The 15,554-nt window shown below is 36.9% G+C and overlaps 1 protein-coding gene across 4 annotated transcripts in view; it reads right to left on the reverse strand.

Moving 5' to 3' along the window:
- The window catches only part of KIAA1328 (KIAA1328 ortholog), a 353,869-nt gene that overhangs the window by 220,885 nt on the left and 117,430 nt on the right, over positions 1 to 15,554 (reverse strand). For all 4 annotated transcript variants that reach the window (XM_034996319.1, XM_034996318.1, XM_034996321.1 and 1 more), the window contains one exon: positions 933 to 1,060. In XM_034996319.1, coding sequence (XP_034852210.1) covers positions 933 to 1,060 — 128 coding nt within the window. The remainder of the gene's footprint in view (positions 1 to 932; positions 1,061 to 15,554) is intronic.

The raw sequence follows: 15,554 nt of genomic DNA on the forward strand, positions 1-15,554 counted from the left end.
TTCCATGAGTCTAAACTTTAAGTTCAAAACTGAAGTTTTCTTGGTCCAAACTCTTCACCTATCTGAGAGAGTGGTCTCTGGGCTGAACAGCAATGATATTCTTTAGAAGGGTTGCAAAAAATCATTCACAGGACCTGATATTATTCAAGAGGGGAAGATAACACATTAGCACATTAGCCAGGCTTTAATATTTAATATGAATGACTTGGACCCTACTGCACAGTTTTTTCTACAATGTTTTAGCATATAACACTTACTGTTCTCATCCATTTGAATATTTAAACTCATTTGGATATGAAAAAGTACGAAGTATCACTTGCTAGAGGGCAAGAAGTAAGTTTTTAGAGCTTGTTTCACATCACAACTGGCAGGGTTCTGAGCCTTCATTTAATTATACAATATATACCATTTAATGATATGTATATAAATGTTATATACAAAGACTCTCATACATACTTATGTGATTAATATATACATACAAACATAAAATCATGCAAAATACTCCAATTTTCTTCAATTAAAGATTTTATAAGTCACCAAATCACTTTTATTATTCTAAAAATGTAAACGTGAGTTAGGCAAGGCTCGTTAATGTTTTCCACAAGGACAATGAGTAACAACAAACTGCCCACCTGATCTTCTTCATTAAGCAACAGAGCAGTGAGTTTTCTTTACCATTCCTGCTGTGCTTTCTTACAACTAGGAGCTTTCCCACTGACCCAGAGCCTGCTTCAAGTAATCATTCCTGACCTCTGCGCCCCAGGAATAGGAGATGAAAAAAAAAAAAGTAAATGACACTACCTCAATCACATGCTATACTTACATGCTTTAAGACAATGTTATATTCTGTGACTCAAAGTAAAGGCAAATGATTCTTCGGACATCTTGCTGATCCATTAAAGTCAAGAAAAGGTAAGAATAAAGATGCTTACCTGTTGTTCCTGCACTCTAGCAGCACCAAGTTCTGAGAGAGACATGGTGAGCTTCTCTTGCTGTTCTGATAGATATTTCTGATAGAGACTTAGAAGTTCTTGGCATTCTCTATACTGTAGCTGAAGAGGTGAGATTGTAAATTAAGGGAAAAAAACGAATAAACTGATTCAAACTGTATCTATCAGTGCTGCTTTTTAGATTCCAATAAACAAAAGAGAGAAAAAAGTGCAATCATATTTGGTGAGAGTGCACGTAGGTGAACACAGTACATATATCCACCCCCCCAAAAAAATCATGTAAACAGTAATTTGCAAAGAGAATAGCAATGGTCATCTCATTTGAAGAGAAATTTCTCTCTCAAATCTTTACATTTGAATGAATAAAAACAAACATGCAAAAGAATGAAGTTCTCATTCTTCATGAGAGACTCCTATCTCACACCATATACAAAAACTAACTGAAAATGGATCAGTGACCTAAATATAAGAGCTAAAACTGTGAAACTCATAAAAGTAAATCTTCGTAACCTGGGATTAGGCAATGGTCACCTGAAAGCACAGAAGCCAAAGAATAAACACATAAATTGGACTTCCAAATTTAAAAAATAAAACAAAAAAACCGACTTTTGCTTCAAAGGACCCTATTAAGAAATTGAAAAACAACCTCCGGAATGAGAGAAAATATTTGCAAATCATATAGATGATAAGGGACTGGTATTCAGAATATCTAAAGACCTTGTACGATTCAACAATAAGGAACTATTTAACCTAATTTAAAATGGGCAATGAACTTGAATAGACATTTTCCAAAAGAAAATATACATATGTCCAAGCAGCACAAGAAAATATGCCCAATATCATTAAACATTAGGAAAATGCAAATCAAGACCATAATATGAGATACCACTTTGTATCTACTAGGATGGCTATCATCAAAAAGACTGACAATAAAAAGCTTTGACAAGGATGTGGAAAAAGTACAACCCTCCTATATAGCTAATGGGAATGTAACATGGCACTGCTGCTTTGGAAAATAATTTAGCAGCGCCCTCAAAAGTTAGGCATTGAGTTACGTATGACTCAGCAATTGCACATTTAGGTATAAGCACAAGAGAATAAAAAATATATGTCCATACAAAAACCTATACATGAATATTCAGTGTAGTATTCTTCGTAATAGTGAAAAAGTGAAAACAACTCAAATGTTACCAAGTGATAAATGGATAAACTAAATGCAATATATCTATACAACAGAATACTCTTCAGCCATAAAAGGAAACAAAGTATTGCTACATGCTACAATATGGATGAACTCTGAATACATTACGCTAATGAAGACAGACACAAAAGGCCACATATTGTATGATTTTATTTACATAAAGATGTTGGGGTTTTTTGTTGTTGTTGCTGTTATTGTTTTAAATACCTATTCCAATGAACTAGGGGAAAGAATACCCAGTTCTAAGTATACAGGATCACAAGTAAGTTTTAGTCATCCACATTCACTTTCTGTCCTCTTCTCCAATTTTCTGAAGTATATATTACATGAGAAAAGCTGAAGGAAAAAAAATGTCCAGAATAGGCAAATCCATAAAGATAGAAAGTACATTAGTGTTTGCTAGCACTAGGGGTGTGGGAGGGCGAATAGGGAACAACTGCTAACGGGTACTGGTTCTGGGGGGTAGGCAATGAACATGTTCTGGAATTAGACAGTTATGTTTGCACAGCTTTGGGAATACTCTCAAAACCACTAACTTGCAGGGCGCCTGGGTGGCTCAGATGGTTAAGCGTCTGCCTTCGGCTCAGGTCATGATCTCAGGGTCCTGGGATCGAGTCCCGAATCGGGCTCCCTGCTCCTTGGGAGCCTGCTTCTCCCTCTGCCTCTCTCTCTCTCTCTGTGTCTCATGAATAAATAAATAAAATTAAAAAAAAAAAAAAAACCCACTAACTTGCAGACTTCAGGCCAGACTGGGCGCATTCAGGGTGGTATGGCCATAGACTTAACTGCACACTTCAAAAGGGTAAATTTTATTGTGTGTTATACCTCAGTAAAACTGCTACCAAAACAATGCAGAGTAGAAGTGATAATACTGTTGCGGTAAAAATAATTACTGCCTAATTGACAAAGAAAGTTCTAACCATATTAAACATAAAGGGATTATAATTAGATTTTTGTCTTGTTTTTCTATAATGTCAATTAAGTCAATGTTTTGTAAATAAAACCATCATCAGGAAATTTTCTGCCCATATACCTCTCTACATTTTTCATAGTCTAATGTGAAGAACAGCTCCTCAAACTTGCAAAGTGCTCAAGATGAAGATGCTAATTGGAATGGTCACCTAACTGTGTAGATCAGGTGTGTGAGAGACAGTTCCATCCAAGAGAGAGTTCTGTTTCTTCTCATTGTGGTAATTTCCTCCCCAGGCCCATTTTTCTCTCAGATCATTTCCAAATCTCCCCCTTCGCACTTAATTATGTATGCTGTTGGTATAAAAATCACTGTCCAATGAGATTATTCTGTATAAATACTTTTACAATAGGTCATCACGATTAAGGGTGGGAGCAGTATTTTGTAAATGTCAAAAATGGTGACTGGTTTCAGTATTCCTTAACATTTTCATAACCTAATCATCGCCTCTGGGCAGGTTCCTGTTCTAATAACTTTTGCCAATCATGACTGCATAAATAACCAATTGCTTCATTATTCTCATTATTAACCTTTAACAAAAAAAGGAGCCAGAGATGGCTTATAGAAGAGGAGTGGTTCTAATAAAAGGAAAGGTTACTAAGTTTAAAGAATACATTAATTAGAAGAGCTTGTTGAATACTCAGTATCTTAAAAACAGTAACAATAGAAGGAACAGTGTTCTAAATAAGCTAATATGATTTCAAAGTCAATCTATGTCAGACTAGGCTGGTTTTCCATTGCATGCTTTTTGTCAGTAAGCTTCAAAAGACAAGAATGATGTGTGATGGTCCCAGGAGTTCCTGCCAGCTATCATGTACATAAAAAGAATTTTTTAGTCTGGCTGTTACCACAGTCAGTAATGTTTACAGTAGATGAACAAGTTACCTTCATGCAGAATAAGAATTATACTCTGGAAAAAGCCAGCACAATTATACAGCCTAAGAGTTAAATGTCAGCATTTGAAGACAAATTACAGGCAAATTCATTTAAACACATGCTATGCGGCAGAATATAAAAACAGGCAGTCTTATCCTTAATCAGTTTTTTATATTTGTCTTGATTCACCAGATTTTGAAATGCCCCCCTTTTCCTGGAAAATCCAAAATATATGTCCAAACAATACAGTAATTTTCCCTCCTCCCTAACACAATGAGACTTCACCCCGCCTCTGGAGAGAAAGATTTATATAAAGAAAATGTGGGTGAAATTCTTTCTTCACTGATTTGGGGGCGGGAGTATAGTGAGAAAAAAGACATATTTAACTCAATCCTGGCCAAATGACAGAAAATAATGCAACAGATGTAGAAAATTCAATCTAAGGGAAGGTGTACACCAAACCATGACTGACAAGAATCAAACATACAGGGACACCTGGGTGGCTGTTGGTTAGGGATCTGCCTTCGGCTCAGGTCATGATCCCAGAGTCCTGGGATTGAGTCCCGCATCAGGCTCCTTGCTCACTGGGGAGTCTGGTTCTCCCTCTGCCTCTCCCTCCGCCTGCAGCTCCCACAGCTTGTGCACTCTCTCTCTCTGACAAATAAATAAATAAAATCTTAAAAAAAAAAAAGAATATAACATACAGGTAATCTGGAAAACCACCATTCAAGAACTGAAAGAAACAGCAGTCGTCACAACCTCATCAAAGAAAGAAATCTTCATAAGATAAACAATTATAAATTAAGATAAAGCAAGATCATATCAAAACCTAAACATCAAATTAATTAGCCAAAATGGCTGCTGGAAATGATCATTTTGCAAACCTTAAAGCCTTAATTCCAAAATGCATTCTATAGGTAAATACAAGTAAAGGTCAAAGTAGAATGAATAGGGACATAGGGAGAAAGAAAAAGAAAAATCAAAGGTGGAGGGAGAAGGACCAGAGACAGGATGTATTACTAGTAGGCTGCCAAAGTAGGAAGTGATCGCCTTAAGCTGGAAGATTTCCTCTGGCATAGCAAAGACCACTCTTTTACCCCATCCCACCCTTGCCTTGGACATTTGGGATACTGAGATCTGGTACTTAGTAATCCTGATTTAATACAGAACTCAATGAAGGAACATCTATATGGCAAGAAAAAAAGGGAGCATCATTAAACTAAAAAACAAAAACAAAAACAAATAAAAAGCACAATTCTCCTTTTCTGGAACCACGACTCCTTGGAAAAAATGGCTAATTCCCATTTTGGGGTATGGGAAGTACAAAGTAAGCTTGAAACATGTTGCTATGCTATATTGGAAAAAAGTATGTAAAGAGAAATAGATGGGGACTTGTCAAATGGAATAGAAGCAACCCTGAAGGAGATTCTCATTAGTCAAATTTGGGACAATATGAGCATTGGAAGGACTGACTCTAACAGCAAATTTAATAGATACATATTTACCAGTTCATGGTGATACTTCAAAAAGATAGAAAAGCATGAAAGGGGAAAAAAAGTAAAGCCCTTCTTTACAGAAGAATCCTAGCTAATTACTTGGAAGGAAAGGTCAAATTTTAAAAATCACCATTTTATAACCCCCAATGCAATAACTCATTCAGACAAGGATCATTAATGGGGATTGAAACCAGTAGGTGAAAGATTAATAAATAAGATATAAGGTGTCAAGATTAGTTACTTAGAGCAAAGAAGAAAATGTGCCCTTAAATGGTGAAATCTGGTAGTCATTACCCAAAGTGAATTAATTTAAGATCACTAATAGTGAAAAAAATAAAAATTATGTACCTCCTAATGTATAAAGTAGGCAATATTGCCTATGAAATATTCTTGCTAAATGTTTTATTTGAATTTAATCAAATCTGTAAACCTAACTCCCATTTCAAAGAAATGAGAAAAAGGAACAAATTAAATTATAGCACAAAGAACCAATCAGACAAATCCAGAATATGGGAGATTTTGCAAAGTACTCTTCAAGCTCTTTGAAGTCTTCAAAAAGTCCATGTCATGGGGGTTGGAGGTTAGAGATTGAAGACCAACCAAATGCAACCCATGGGACCATGACTGGACCCTAGGTCAGGGGAAAAACAGCTATAAAAGACATTCTTGGGACAATTAGGGAAATTGGAATATTGACTCAACAGTTGATATTATGGAATTATTGCTAATTTTGTTAAGTATCATAATGTGGTTTATAAAGAGAAATGTTCTTATTCTTAGGAGATGAATGTGAAGTATTTAGGGTGACAGATGACACTCGGCTCAGAAAAAAATAAGCAAATAAATTTTTATATAAGTAAATAAATTTATTCATATCTACATAAGTTTATATAGATATATATTTATGTAAATTTGCAATAAAAATAAAAGCAAATATATGAGCGGGCATGAAGCAAATATAGCACAATGTCAACAACCATGAAATCAAGGTAGCGTATATGGCAGTTCACTGCACTATTCTGTCAACTTTTCTATATATTTGAAAATTGTCATAATAAGTAGTTGCAGAAAAACTTGTTTTGGTTGTATTTTTTTGTTTTATTCATTCTACTATTATTCAGTCTTCTCTTGTCTTTCTACTTCTACCATAAGTTCGGTGGGGATAAGCAAAATCGTAAGCATCAGGTCAGACTGATGAGAGCTCTCTACAACTCCACGTATCCATGGTCATTAAGTCAGGTGACAAACTGTTAGTATGATCTGATGATATACCAACAGAAACCTATCCTTTAATCCAAAGATAGGCATATCCAGGGTTGCAAAAGATCATTTTTAAAAAGCTTGTCAAATTTTCTTCCAGTCATTTAACAAAGGCAGTAAGAATGACTAGAGCACAGGCTTAGGTGTCACCCAACATTCTTGGCTGAAATCTTAATTCTGGCATTCAGTAATAATGTAACTTTGGATAAGTAACTTCTCTGACATCCTCATCTGGAGATGGTAATACCTACCTCACCTCACAGGGCAACTATGAATATAAATGAGCTAATAAATGAAAAGCACTTAGCATAGCACACAGCACAGAGCATACGTTCAATAGATCTTTTGAAAAGAGATCAAGGGCACAAGAGATAAAAAGTGCTGGCAAGAATGTAGAGAAAAGGGAATCCTGGTGCGCTGTAGGTGGGAATGTAAATTGGTACAGCCACTATAAAAACAGTACGGAAGTTCCCCCCAGAATTAAAAATAGAAGCACTATATATGATTTAGCAATCTTATTTCTGGGTATATATGTGAAGGAAATGAAATCACTATCTTAAAGAGGTATCTACATCCTTATGTTCACTGCAGCATTATTTACAATAGCCAAGACGTGGAAGCAGCCTAAATGTCAACAGATGGAGTTAAAAATGTGAAACACACAAACACACACAGGAATATTATTCACCTTTAAAAGAGAAATAAGTTTTCCTATTTACAATAATATGGATAAACCTTGAGGACGTTATGCTAAGTTAAATAAGTCAGACTAAGAAAGACAAATACCATATGATCTTATTTACATGTGGAATCTAAAAAGCTGAACTCTGGGGCACCTGGGTGGCTCAGTCGGTTAAGTGACTGCCTTCGGCTCACATGATCCTGGAGTCCCGGGATCGAGTCCCGCATCGGGCTCCCTGCTCAGCAGGGAGTCTGCTTCTCCCTCTGACCCTCCCCCTCTCATGCTCTCTCTCTCTCTCTCTCATTCTCTCTCTCAAATAAATAAAAATAAAATCTTTAAAAAAAAAATAAAATAAAAAATAAAAAGCTGAACTCATAAAAACAGAAGGTAGATTGGTGGTTGCTAATGGCTGGGAGTTGGGGGAAATGAGTGATAGTGGTCAAAGGATACAAACTTCCAGTTTTACGATGAATAAGTTCTGGGGAATCTAATGTATAGCATGGAAACTATAGTTAACAATAGGTAATAGGTACTGTATTGTATCCTTGAAAGCTGCTAAAAGAATAGATCTTAGGTGTTCTCAACACACACACACACACACACACACAAATAAGGGAGATAATGGATGTGCAAACTAACCTTATTATGGTAATCATTCTGCAATATATACATATATGAAATCATCATGCTGTACACCTTAAACTTATGCAATGTTATATGTCAAATACATCTCAATAAAGGCGGAAAAAATGATACCAAGGGGCTGAGAGAAAGAGACTTAAACAAATAAGGATAACATGTTCCAAGAGAGGCATTTAAACACAGGATACAATAGAGATTTTTTTTTTTAAGTGGGGGTATGTGGTCAGTTTGACAACAATTGCAGGGGGGCAGTAAAGAAAGACTCCAGCAGAGCAGATGTGAGCCCAGAAATGAATCTTGGTAAAGGAGTATATTGATGAACTGGATAGGTAGGGTGGGGGCGGACCCTCAACTAAAAGATCATCGGGAGCAAAGGCATGAAAAATGAAACTGATATACACACTAAGGGAACTGCAAGTAGCACAGTATGGATGGTTACCTGGTCATAAGTAGGGAGAATGTGTGAAGAGGCTGCAGAGGCAAACAAGGGCCAGATCTGGAATGTTAAACTAAGTTCCTGAATTTTATTTCTATATAACTCACTGATGCCTTACAACCAATTTGCATTTTATAAAGATATCTTTGGTAGGCATATGAAGGGCGGACTGGAAAACTTAAGACCAGAATTAAAGCAACCAGTTAGAAACTTGCTACAACAGTCTAAGTGAGAGATGCAAGGGACCTGAACTGAACAGAGGCAGAAATTAGGGGGGTTGGGGTTTTAAAGGGAAATTTAAGACACTGTCAGCTATGAACTGGCTGACAAGACGTATGACTAGATGCACAGTTCCCTTTACCAAGACAGAGAATGCACAATAAAGAAAAAGTCTGGGTGAAGGGGGAGAAGCTTTAGACACACTGATTTGGAGATGCTTGGGGAGCATTCACTCGAGATGGATAATGAAGGACCCTTGGATCCCTGGGCCTGGAATTCAGAAAAGAGGTCTCAGTAGAAAGAGAGAATTTTGAGAGTTAATCACTTTTTATGTGGTGGCTGAACACATGAGTATGTGACATTGTCCAGGGAATGTGTGGTTTCATTCATTCATCTGTTCATTCATTTTTTCATTCAACAAGTAAGCTCCATAGAGCAGGAATATTCATGTTTTGTTTATTGCCAGATTCCTTAGCCTATATAATATGTACTCAATAAGTATTTATTGAATAAACACATTTACTGAGTACATTAATATTTGAGACTGTGCCAGATGCTGGACATATAGTGATAAACAACAGTAACACTGTCTCCTGCAGGGAGCTTATCATCCAGGAGAAAGGCAGGTAATCAAACACATATTTATAATAACGAATGATGGAAATAATGGCAAGAACGTTATATCATGCTATGCTAGCACTCCCCAAGGAAACGAGTGACCGAGGAACAAGGGAAAGCCACCTAGAGAAAGAAATCTTCCAAGTGAGAGAAGAGAAGGGGGCCAATATAACAATAACATATAAAGGGCAGGCCAAGGAAAAGGAATCAATAAAAAAGATGTAGTCAACTGTGTCCAGAGCAGCAGGGGCCATACCTGTTAAAGACAGAGAGCTGAAAACGAAACAAGACGAAACCAAAGACGGAGACACACCATAGGAGACTCTTAAACTCAGGAAACAAACTGAAGGCTGCTGGAGTGGGAAGGGGTGGGAGGGCTGGGGTGGCTGGGTGATGGACACTGGGGAGGGTATGTGCTATGGTGAGCGCTGTGAATTGTGTAAGACTGATGAATCACAGACCTATAACCCTGAAACAAGTAGTACATTATATGTTAATTAAAAAAAAAAATAAATAAATAAAAAGCTTAAAAAAAAAGTACACACACACAAAAAGAGAGCTGAGGAGGCTACTGCTAACCCTCGCCAGAACACAAGTCTGACATTACTTAGTTATTCACTATCTCCCCCACTGTTTTGGTAGACAGCAGTTATGCTATTTTTCACATCAAAGAGAGAAGCTTCTGGACAAAAAGAGATGTTTTACTCAGGGTCACCCTGAGACAAAAACAGGTGACCATGAGGGTCCAACTCTAATGCAATCCATTAGTCACAAGACTCCCAGGGAATATAAAGAACTCAAAGATTTTCACTACGGCAGGTACTCCCTTCACTCTGAACACCTACACACTACATGACATATAAAGATAGCATATACTGTGTATTCTACTTAGAATGTTTTGCCTATCCTTATACCTACAAAATTCCTGTAGTATAGTAAACAGCATACAGCTAAAATTATTTGATATTACTACCACCTGAAGTGGCCTGTGTGCTCCTGGAAGTCACAGTGTATTAATTTTAGTATCTCCCTAATACACAGCAGGCACTTCAAAATGTTAGTGAAATGAACAAAGTAAACAGGTGTCTATTGAATTTCATGCTGTTTTGGGTTGGGAATTGAAACAAACCATAGATAGGCCATGTATTCTTTAAACTAGCCAAGAGGATGGCTAAAAAAACCCTGATTCATTAAAAATTTTAAGTTGTCCTAATCTCATAAGATTTTCCCATCTTAAAGCAAATATGGCCTCTGACCATGTCATATTTCTCATCTCACAATCATTTCCTCTTCCCCCATTTCAAAAAAAAAGTATACAGTGTCTGAGATAAACAGAGGTCCAAATTATATAAGTTTGGTACTCAATGACAATATATGCAATTAAAAATGGATTATTGGTAAAAGAAAAAGTGATACCAAGAGGAATTGATTAGCAGAGCTAGACAAGAACTTCACCTAAATGTTTACACCCTTTTATTAAGTTGTGTTCTGTGCTGGAGTACAATCCACTGATACAAGTCTGAAATTTTCCTTTAATTAAATTTATGGCAAATTCAGTGCAGGCCACAGTGTTTTTCAATTTCCTGATGATAGTAATCTGTTGGGGAGAGGAACAAATCTCCAACTCAAACAGGGGAAAACTCAGTATTCTGGACATTTACAAAAGAAGAGAAATGCCTCACCCAGTTTCTTCTAGAAACAGCAACAAAAACAGGAGGCACAGAAAGATATTTAATTAGAGTAATTAACTAGCTTTTTAGTTTTCTAAGCATCATAGTTTCTACCTTTCTGCAGAGTTGCAAAACAGGATGGGCTGAAACAGACTCAAAACTGAGATACTTGAGAGTTTGTCTTTGCTCACCTAAGCAGACCCTGAGGTTTCAGGAAACCAACCACACAATGAGACTGGAGGTTTAAAGGGAAGGACACTTACAATTAAAGGTTCATATGCAGATATCCTAAAAAGCAGGCAATTAATATGCCAGATTGACCAGAATTTTGGTTTCTTTAGAGTTTCCTTTTCACATAACACTCTAATAACATACATACACAAGCATTCATGGTAGATGTTAAAGACAAGGCTGCAAAAACAGTTCTATTGAAAGCCATGCATTTGTCTTGCTTCTAACTTGCTTAAAAATTTATCTTTTGTTTAAAAGTTCCATGTTTCAGCTAGACCCAAAGGAGAAGTATTTCCTCCATTTGGAAGGCTGCTTTAAATGGTTCAGACTTTTTTGAGTTACAGGAACTAGTCTAAAATTGTAGAAAAAGAAGGCTCTTATCTCACCCCTCCTCCAAACATTATAAGGTGAACTGTGGTAACAATGATTAACACTTGAAATTTTCCAGTTTTGGGGCACCTGGATGTCTCAGTCAGTTAACCGTCTGCCTTCGGCTCAGGTCATGATCCCAGGACCCTGGGATTGAGCCCCACGTCGAGCTCCCTGCTCAGTGGGGATTTTGCTTCTCCCTCTGCCTCTCCCCCTGGCTTGTGTTCTCTGTCTCACTCACTCTCTCTCTCAAATAAATAAATATTAAAAAAAAAAAGAAAAGAAAATTTCCAGTTTCAGAAAGGGGATATTCCTGACAATATAGACCACTGAAAACTGTCTGCACACCAAGTTTTCTAGACTCTGAAAGGCCAATATGTGAAGTTGTGTGTATAATGCTTTGTGAAGGAGAGCTAAACATACTAAGCTGGCTAGCCATGAAGAACAGGCTAAAAGCTCCTTAGAAAGAACTCATCTCATTCTACTTCCTATCTTCAAGCAGGAGAGTTTCATTCTTGTCATTAAATTAAAACCCTCCATGAACTATCAATATCAATACACATAATACTTCCCTTTCTTCATATTCCTTTGTCTACCTGAACTATTTATGCTACTATGTAAGACCATTCATTTCCAAGTGGAAACATATACTGAGTTTAAGAGATCCCTTGTTCTTCTTTTTCAAACTAAGTAATCCAGTGGTATTGTATTTTCCTCATACAGTTCATCTTCCACCTCTTATAATTTTTGTGTTTGTCATCTCTTGCTTCTTCAGATTCCTCATTAGAGTTCTCTTATAAGAGTCAGATACAAAATTAAATGCTTATTACCAGGAATAGGTACCTGAATTAGAGCATCTGTGGATGGCTTTACTTGGGGGCAGGGCACTTCCAAGTGTTTTAAAGACATTGTACTTAATTCTCATCAAAAGGGAAAAAACATTAAGCACTATTATTAGTCTCATTTTACAAATAAATTTGCTGCACAGAATGGTTAACAATTTACCTAAGGTTACTCTGTCAGTGAGCTAGGATTTGGAGTAAAGTCTCAGAACCACTAGCTCAGTGTTTCCTAGACAGTAATGTACACAGGAATCACCTGTGAATCTTGTTAGAAAGCAGATTCTGATTCAGTAGATCTGAGGTAGGGCCCAAGATTCTACATTTCTAACAATCTTTCTTCTGAAAGATCCTGATGGCCGTTCTGGGGACCACACTCTGAGTATGCATGCCTTTCTAAGTACCGTCCCTCTTCCTTGGTATCAGTGGGAGAAGGCCTGTCCTCCTCCTTTATACCGAAGCATATATAACACACTATCTGACTCCTTTGCTTCTTCCCTTTCATCCATCTTTAGAATATGATGGGCTTTTTTCTCTCTTTTGGTCAATTGCTTTTGTTTTGGAAAGAAGCATATAAGAAATAAAATAGGAGATGTGAAATAACTCGTTTTCTTCATTAAAAGGAAGCAATATTCTGGATTTTCAGAGCACTATAACATTTCTATTGTGACTGGCTGCTGAAGTAATAACAATTAGCAAACATTACCTATAGGGTTTGAGAATTTATACTGGGGGAAGAGTCCATGGGAAAGGTAAGCAACATTTTTCTCTTCTACTTTCAAATGTCCAGCCTATCTACCTTGCCCAAGCACACTGCTAAGCTTATGTTTGCAGTATGATTTCTGAATTCAGTCTAACGTTGCCAGACCATTAGCTATGGGGGACAGCACTCTTGCCAGAGTTGCACGGACTTTTTCATGAAGTACGAAAATATGACCTAATATAATAACTCCAAGTAAAAATCAAACAATGTTCATAAAACAGTATTCATAACTAGAGTGAAAAAGGAGATTTCTTATAGAATGGAATCACACCTAACATTTTAAGGTTAAACCGGAAAAAGTAGTAGGAATATCTCATTTCTTGCCTCTTTGAAAATGATGGAGTCTACTGCTCACAAATGTAAATTATTGCTCAGAGAAAAATTAAGTAACTTCTATGTGCAGGTTTATTACCTAAACTCAGCAAATGCTGCAAAGACTGAAGGTAATAAAGCATTTTATGAACAACTTCACTTCACTGGCTCCTAATATAATTGAGCTTATGTGAACTGTTTAGCAGAATGATATTTTAAAAACTGGTAAAGAACCAGATTATTTGCTTGACCCTCCACTCAAGAAATGTTACAGAAAAATAGCTCAAAACATTCAAGGAGAAAGTTTTACAGTGTCATTAAAATCATGAGTAGGTTTTGACTTAACAATTTTAACACTATTGACTACTAAATAAATTAATCCAAGAGGCCACATTTAAAAGAACAATCCCTGAGACCTAGTTTTTTTCTTTTTTAATCTATATATGCTTAACAATAGAGAATTAGATCTATCATAAAATTCAAAAGTAATGAACAGAATAGTTAAAGAACAGTTACAGTTAAGGAACAGAACAGTTAAAGCCAAACACAGGATGTGTTTAGAAAATTGAGTCAATGTCAGTAGCAAAAAAAAAAAAATTTTTTTTTTTTTTTAAGTAGGCTCCATGTCCAGCATGGAGCCCAATGCAGGACTCAAATTCATAACCCTGAGATCAAGACCTGAGCTGAAATCAAGAGTCAGATGGATGTGTAACAGACTAAGCCACCCAGGTGCCCTGGCAAAAAAAAAAAAAAAAAAAAAAAATTAAGAAAAAAGTATGATTAGTACTGTGGGATTCCTGGTTCCATGTAAGATGAAATAAACATAATTTTCCCTATTCCTCTCATTGAGTACAGTTAAAACCCTGGACATCATATATAAAACAAACATAAGAATAATGAAAGATGGAGAGAAGATGGTAGAGGCTAGGGGCCTCAGAACCTGGAGAACAACACAGTGGTGTGTTGCCTACTTTTGTTTTTGCTTCAAATACCTTAGACTGAGTGTTGGAGAAGTCAACAACCCAGAAATGCCAATAGACACAGACATACTCAAAATATCTAAGAAAAGCCTATTCCACTAGCTTAAAAAAAAGGGGGGAGGGGAAGATGCCTAGCAAAATGGAAAACTTTTAGGCAAGAACTGCCTTACTTTAGCCAAATTGCACAAAAAACATTGCAGCCTCACCCTTACCTCCAGGCTAAGCAAGAAGCCTGGACCTCTAGGTGTTCTTCTACCCCAAAACCCCTTCTCTGCTGGGGTGTTATCAGAGAAGACTGGGTGGGGAGCCAGGATTTTAATCCCTATCTGACAGTAATAGCTCCCTCCTCTACCTTGTTCAGCCTCATGATTATTAGTAGAGGCCTCATAGGGAGCCTGGATTTCAACTCCCATCTAGCTTTAATGAGGCGTCCCTCCCTGGTGGGGTGGGGTGAGAAGAAGCTGAGTGGAAAGCCAAGACTTTCACAACATTACCAGTATTAACAGTGGAGGCCATTTGGGAAGCTCCTGCCCTTCTCAGCCAGGGTGATATCAGTAGAGGTCTAGGGATGAGCTGAGCTTTCATCCCCACCTAAAATTAAAGAGGGGAAGCCTCTTCTTCCCCCGCTGGTGTGATGTCAGAAAAGATGTGCTAAAAGGGATGACTTAAATAAGACTATATCATAACACCCAAAATGCCTAGAATGCGATTAAAAATCACTTGCCATACCAAGAGCCAGGATAATCTCAACTTGAATGAGAAAAGACAATCAACAGATACCAATACTGAAATGACAAAGATGTTGGAATTACCTGACAAGGATTTTAAAGCAGTCATCATGAAATGCTTCAAAAAACAAATACAGACATGCTTGAATTAAATGAAAACAATCTCAGCAAAGAAATAGAAAATATAAAGAATGATCAAATGGGAATTTTAGAGCTGAAAAACACAATAGGATAAAAACTTATTGGATGGGCTCAACAACAGAATGGAGAGGACATAGCAAAGAATTGGTGAAGTTGAAGAGAGAACAATAC

Source organism: Mirounga leonina, unplaced genomic scaffold (assembly GCF_011800145.1).
Source record: "Mirounga leonina isolate KUSES-001 unplaced genomic scaffold, KU_Mleo_1.0 Mir_93, whole genome shotgun sequence".
NCBI lineage: Eukaryota > Metazoa > Chordata > Mammalia > Carnivora > Phocidae > Mirounga > Mirounga leonina.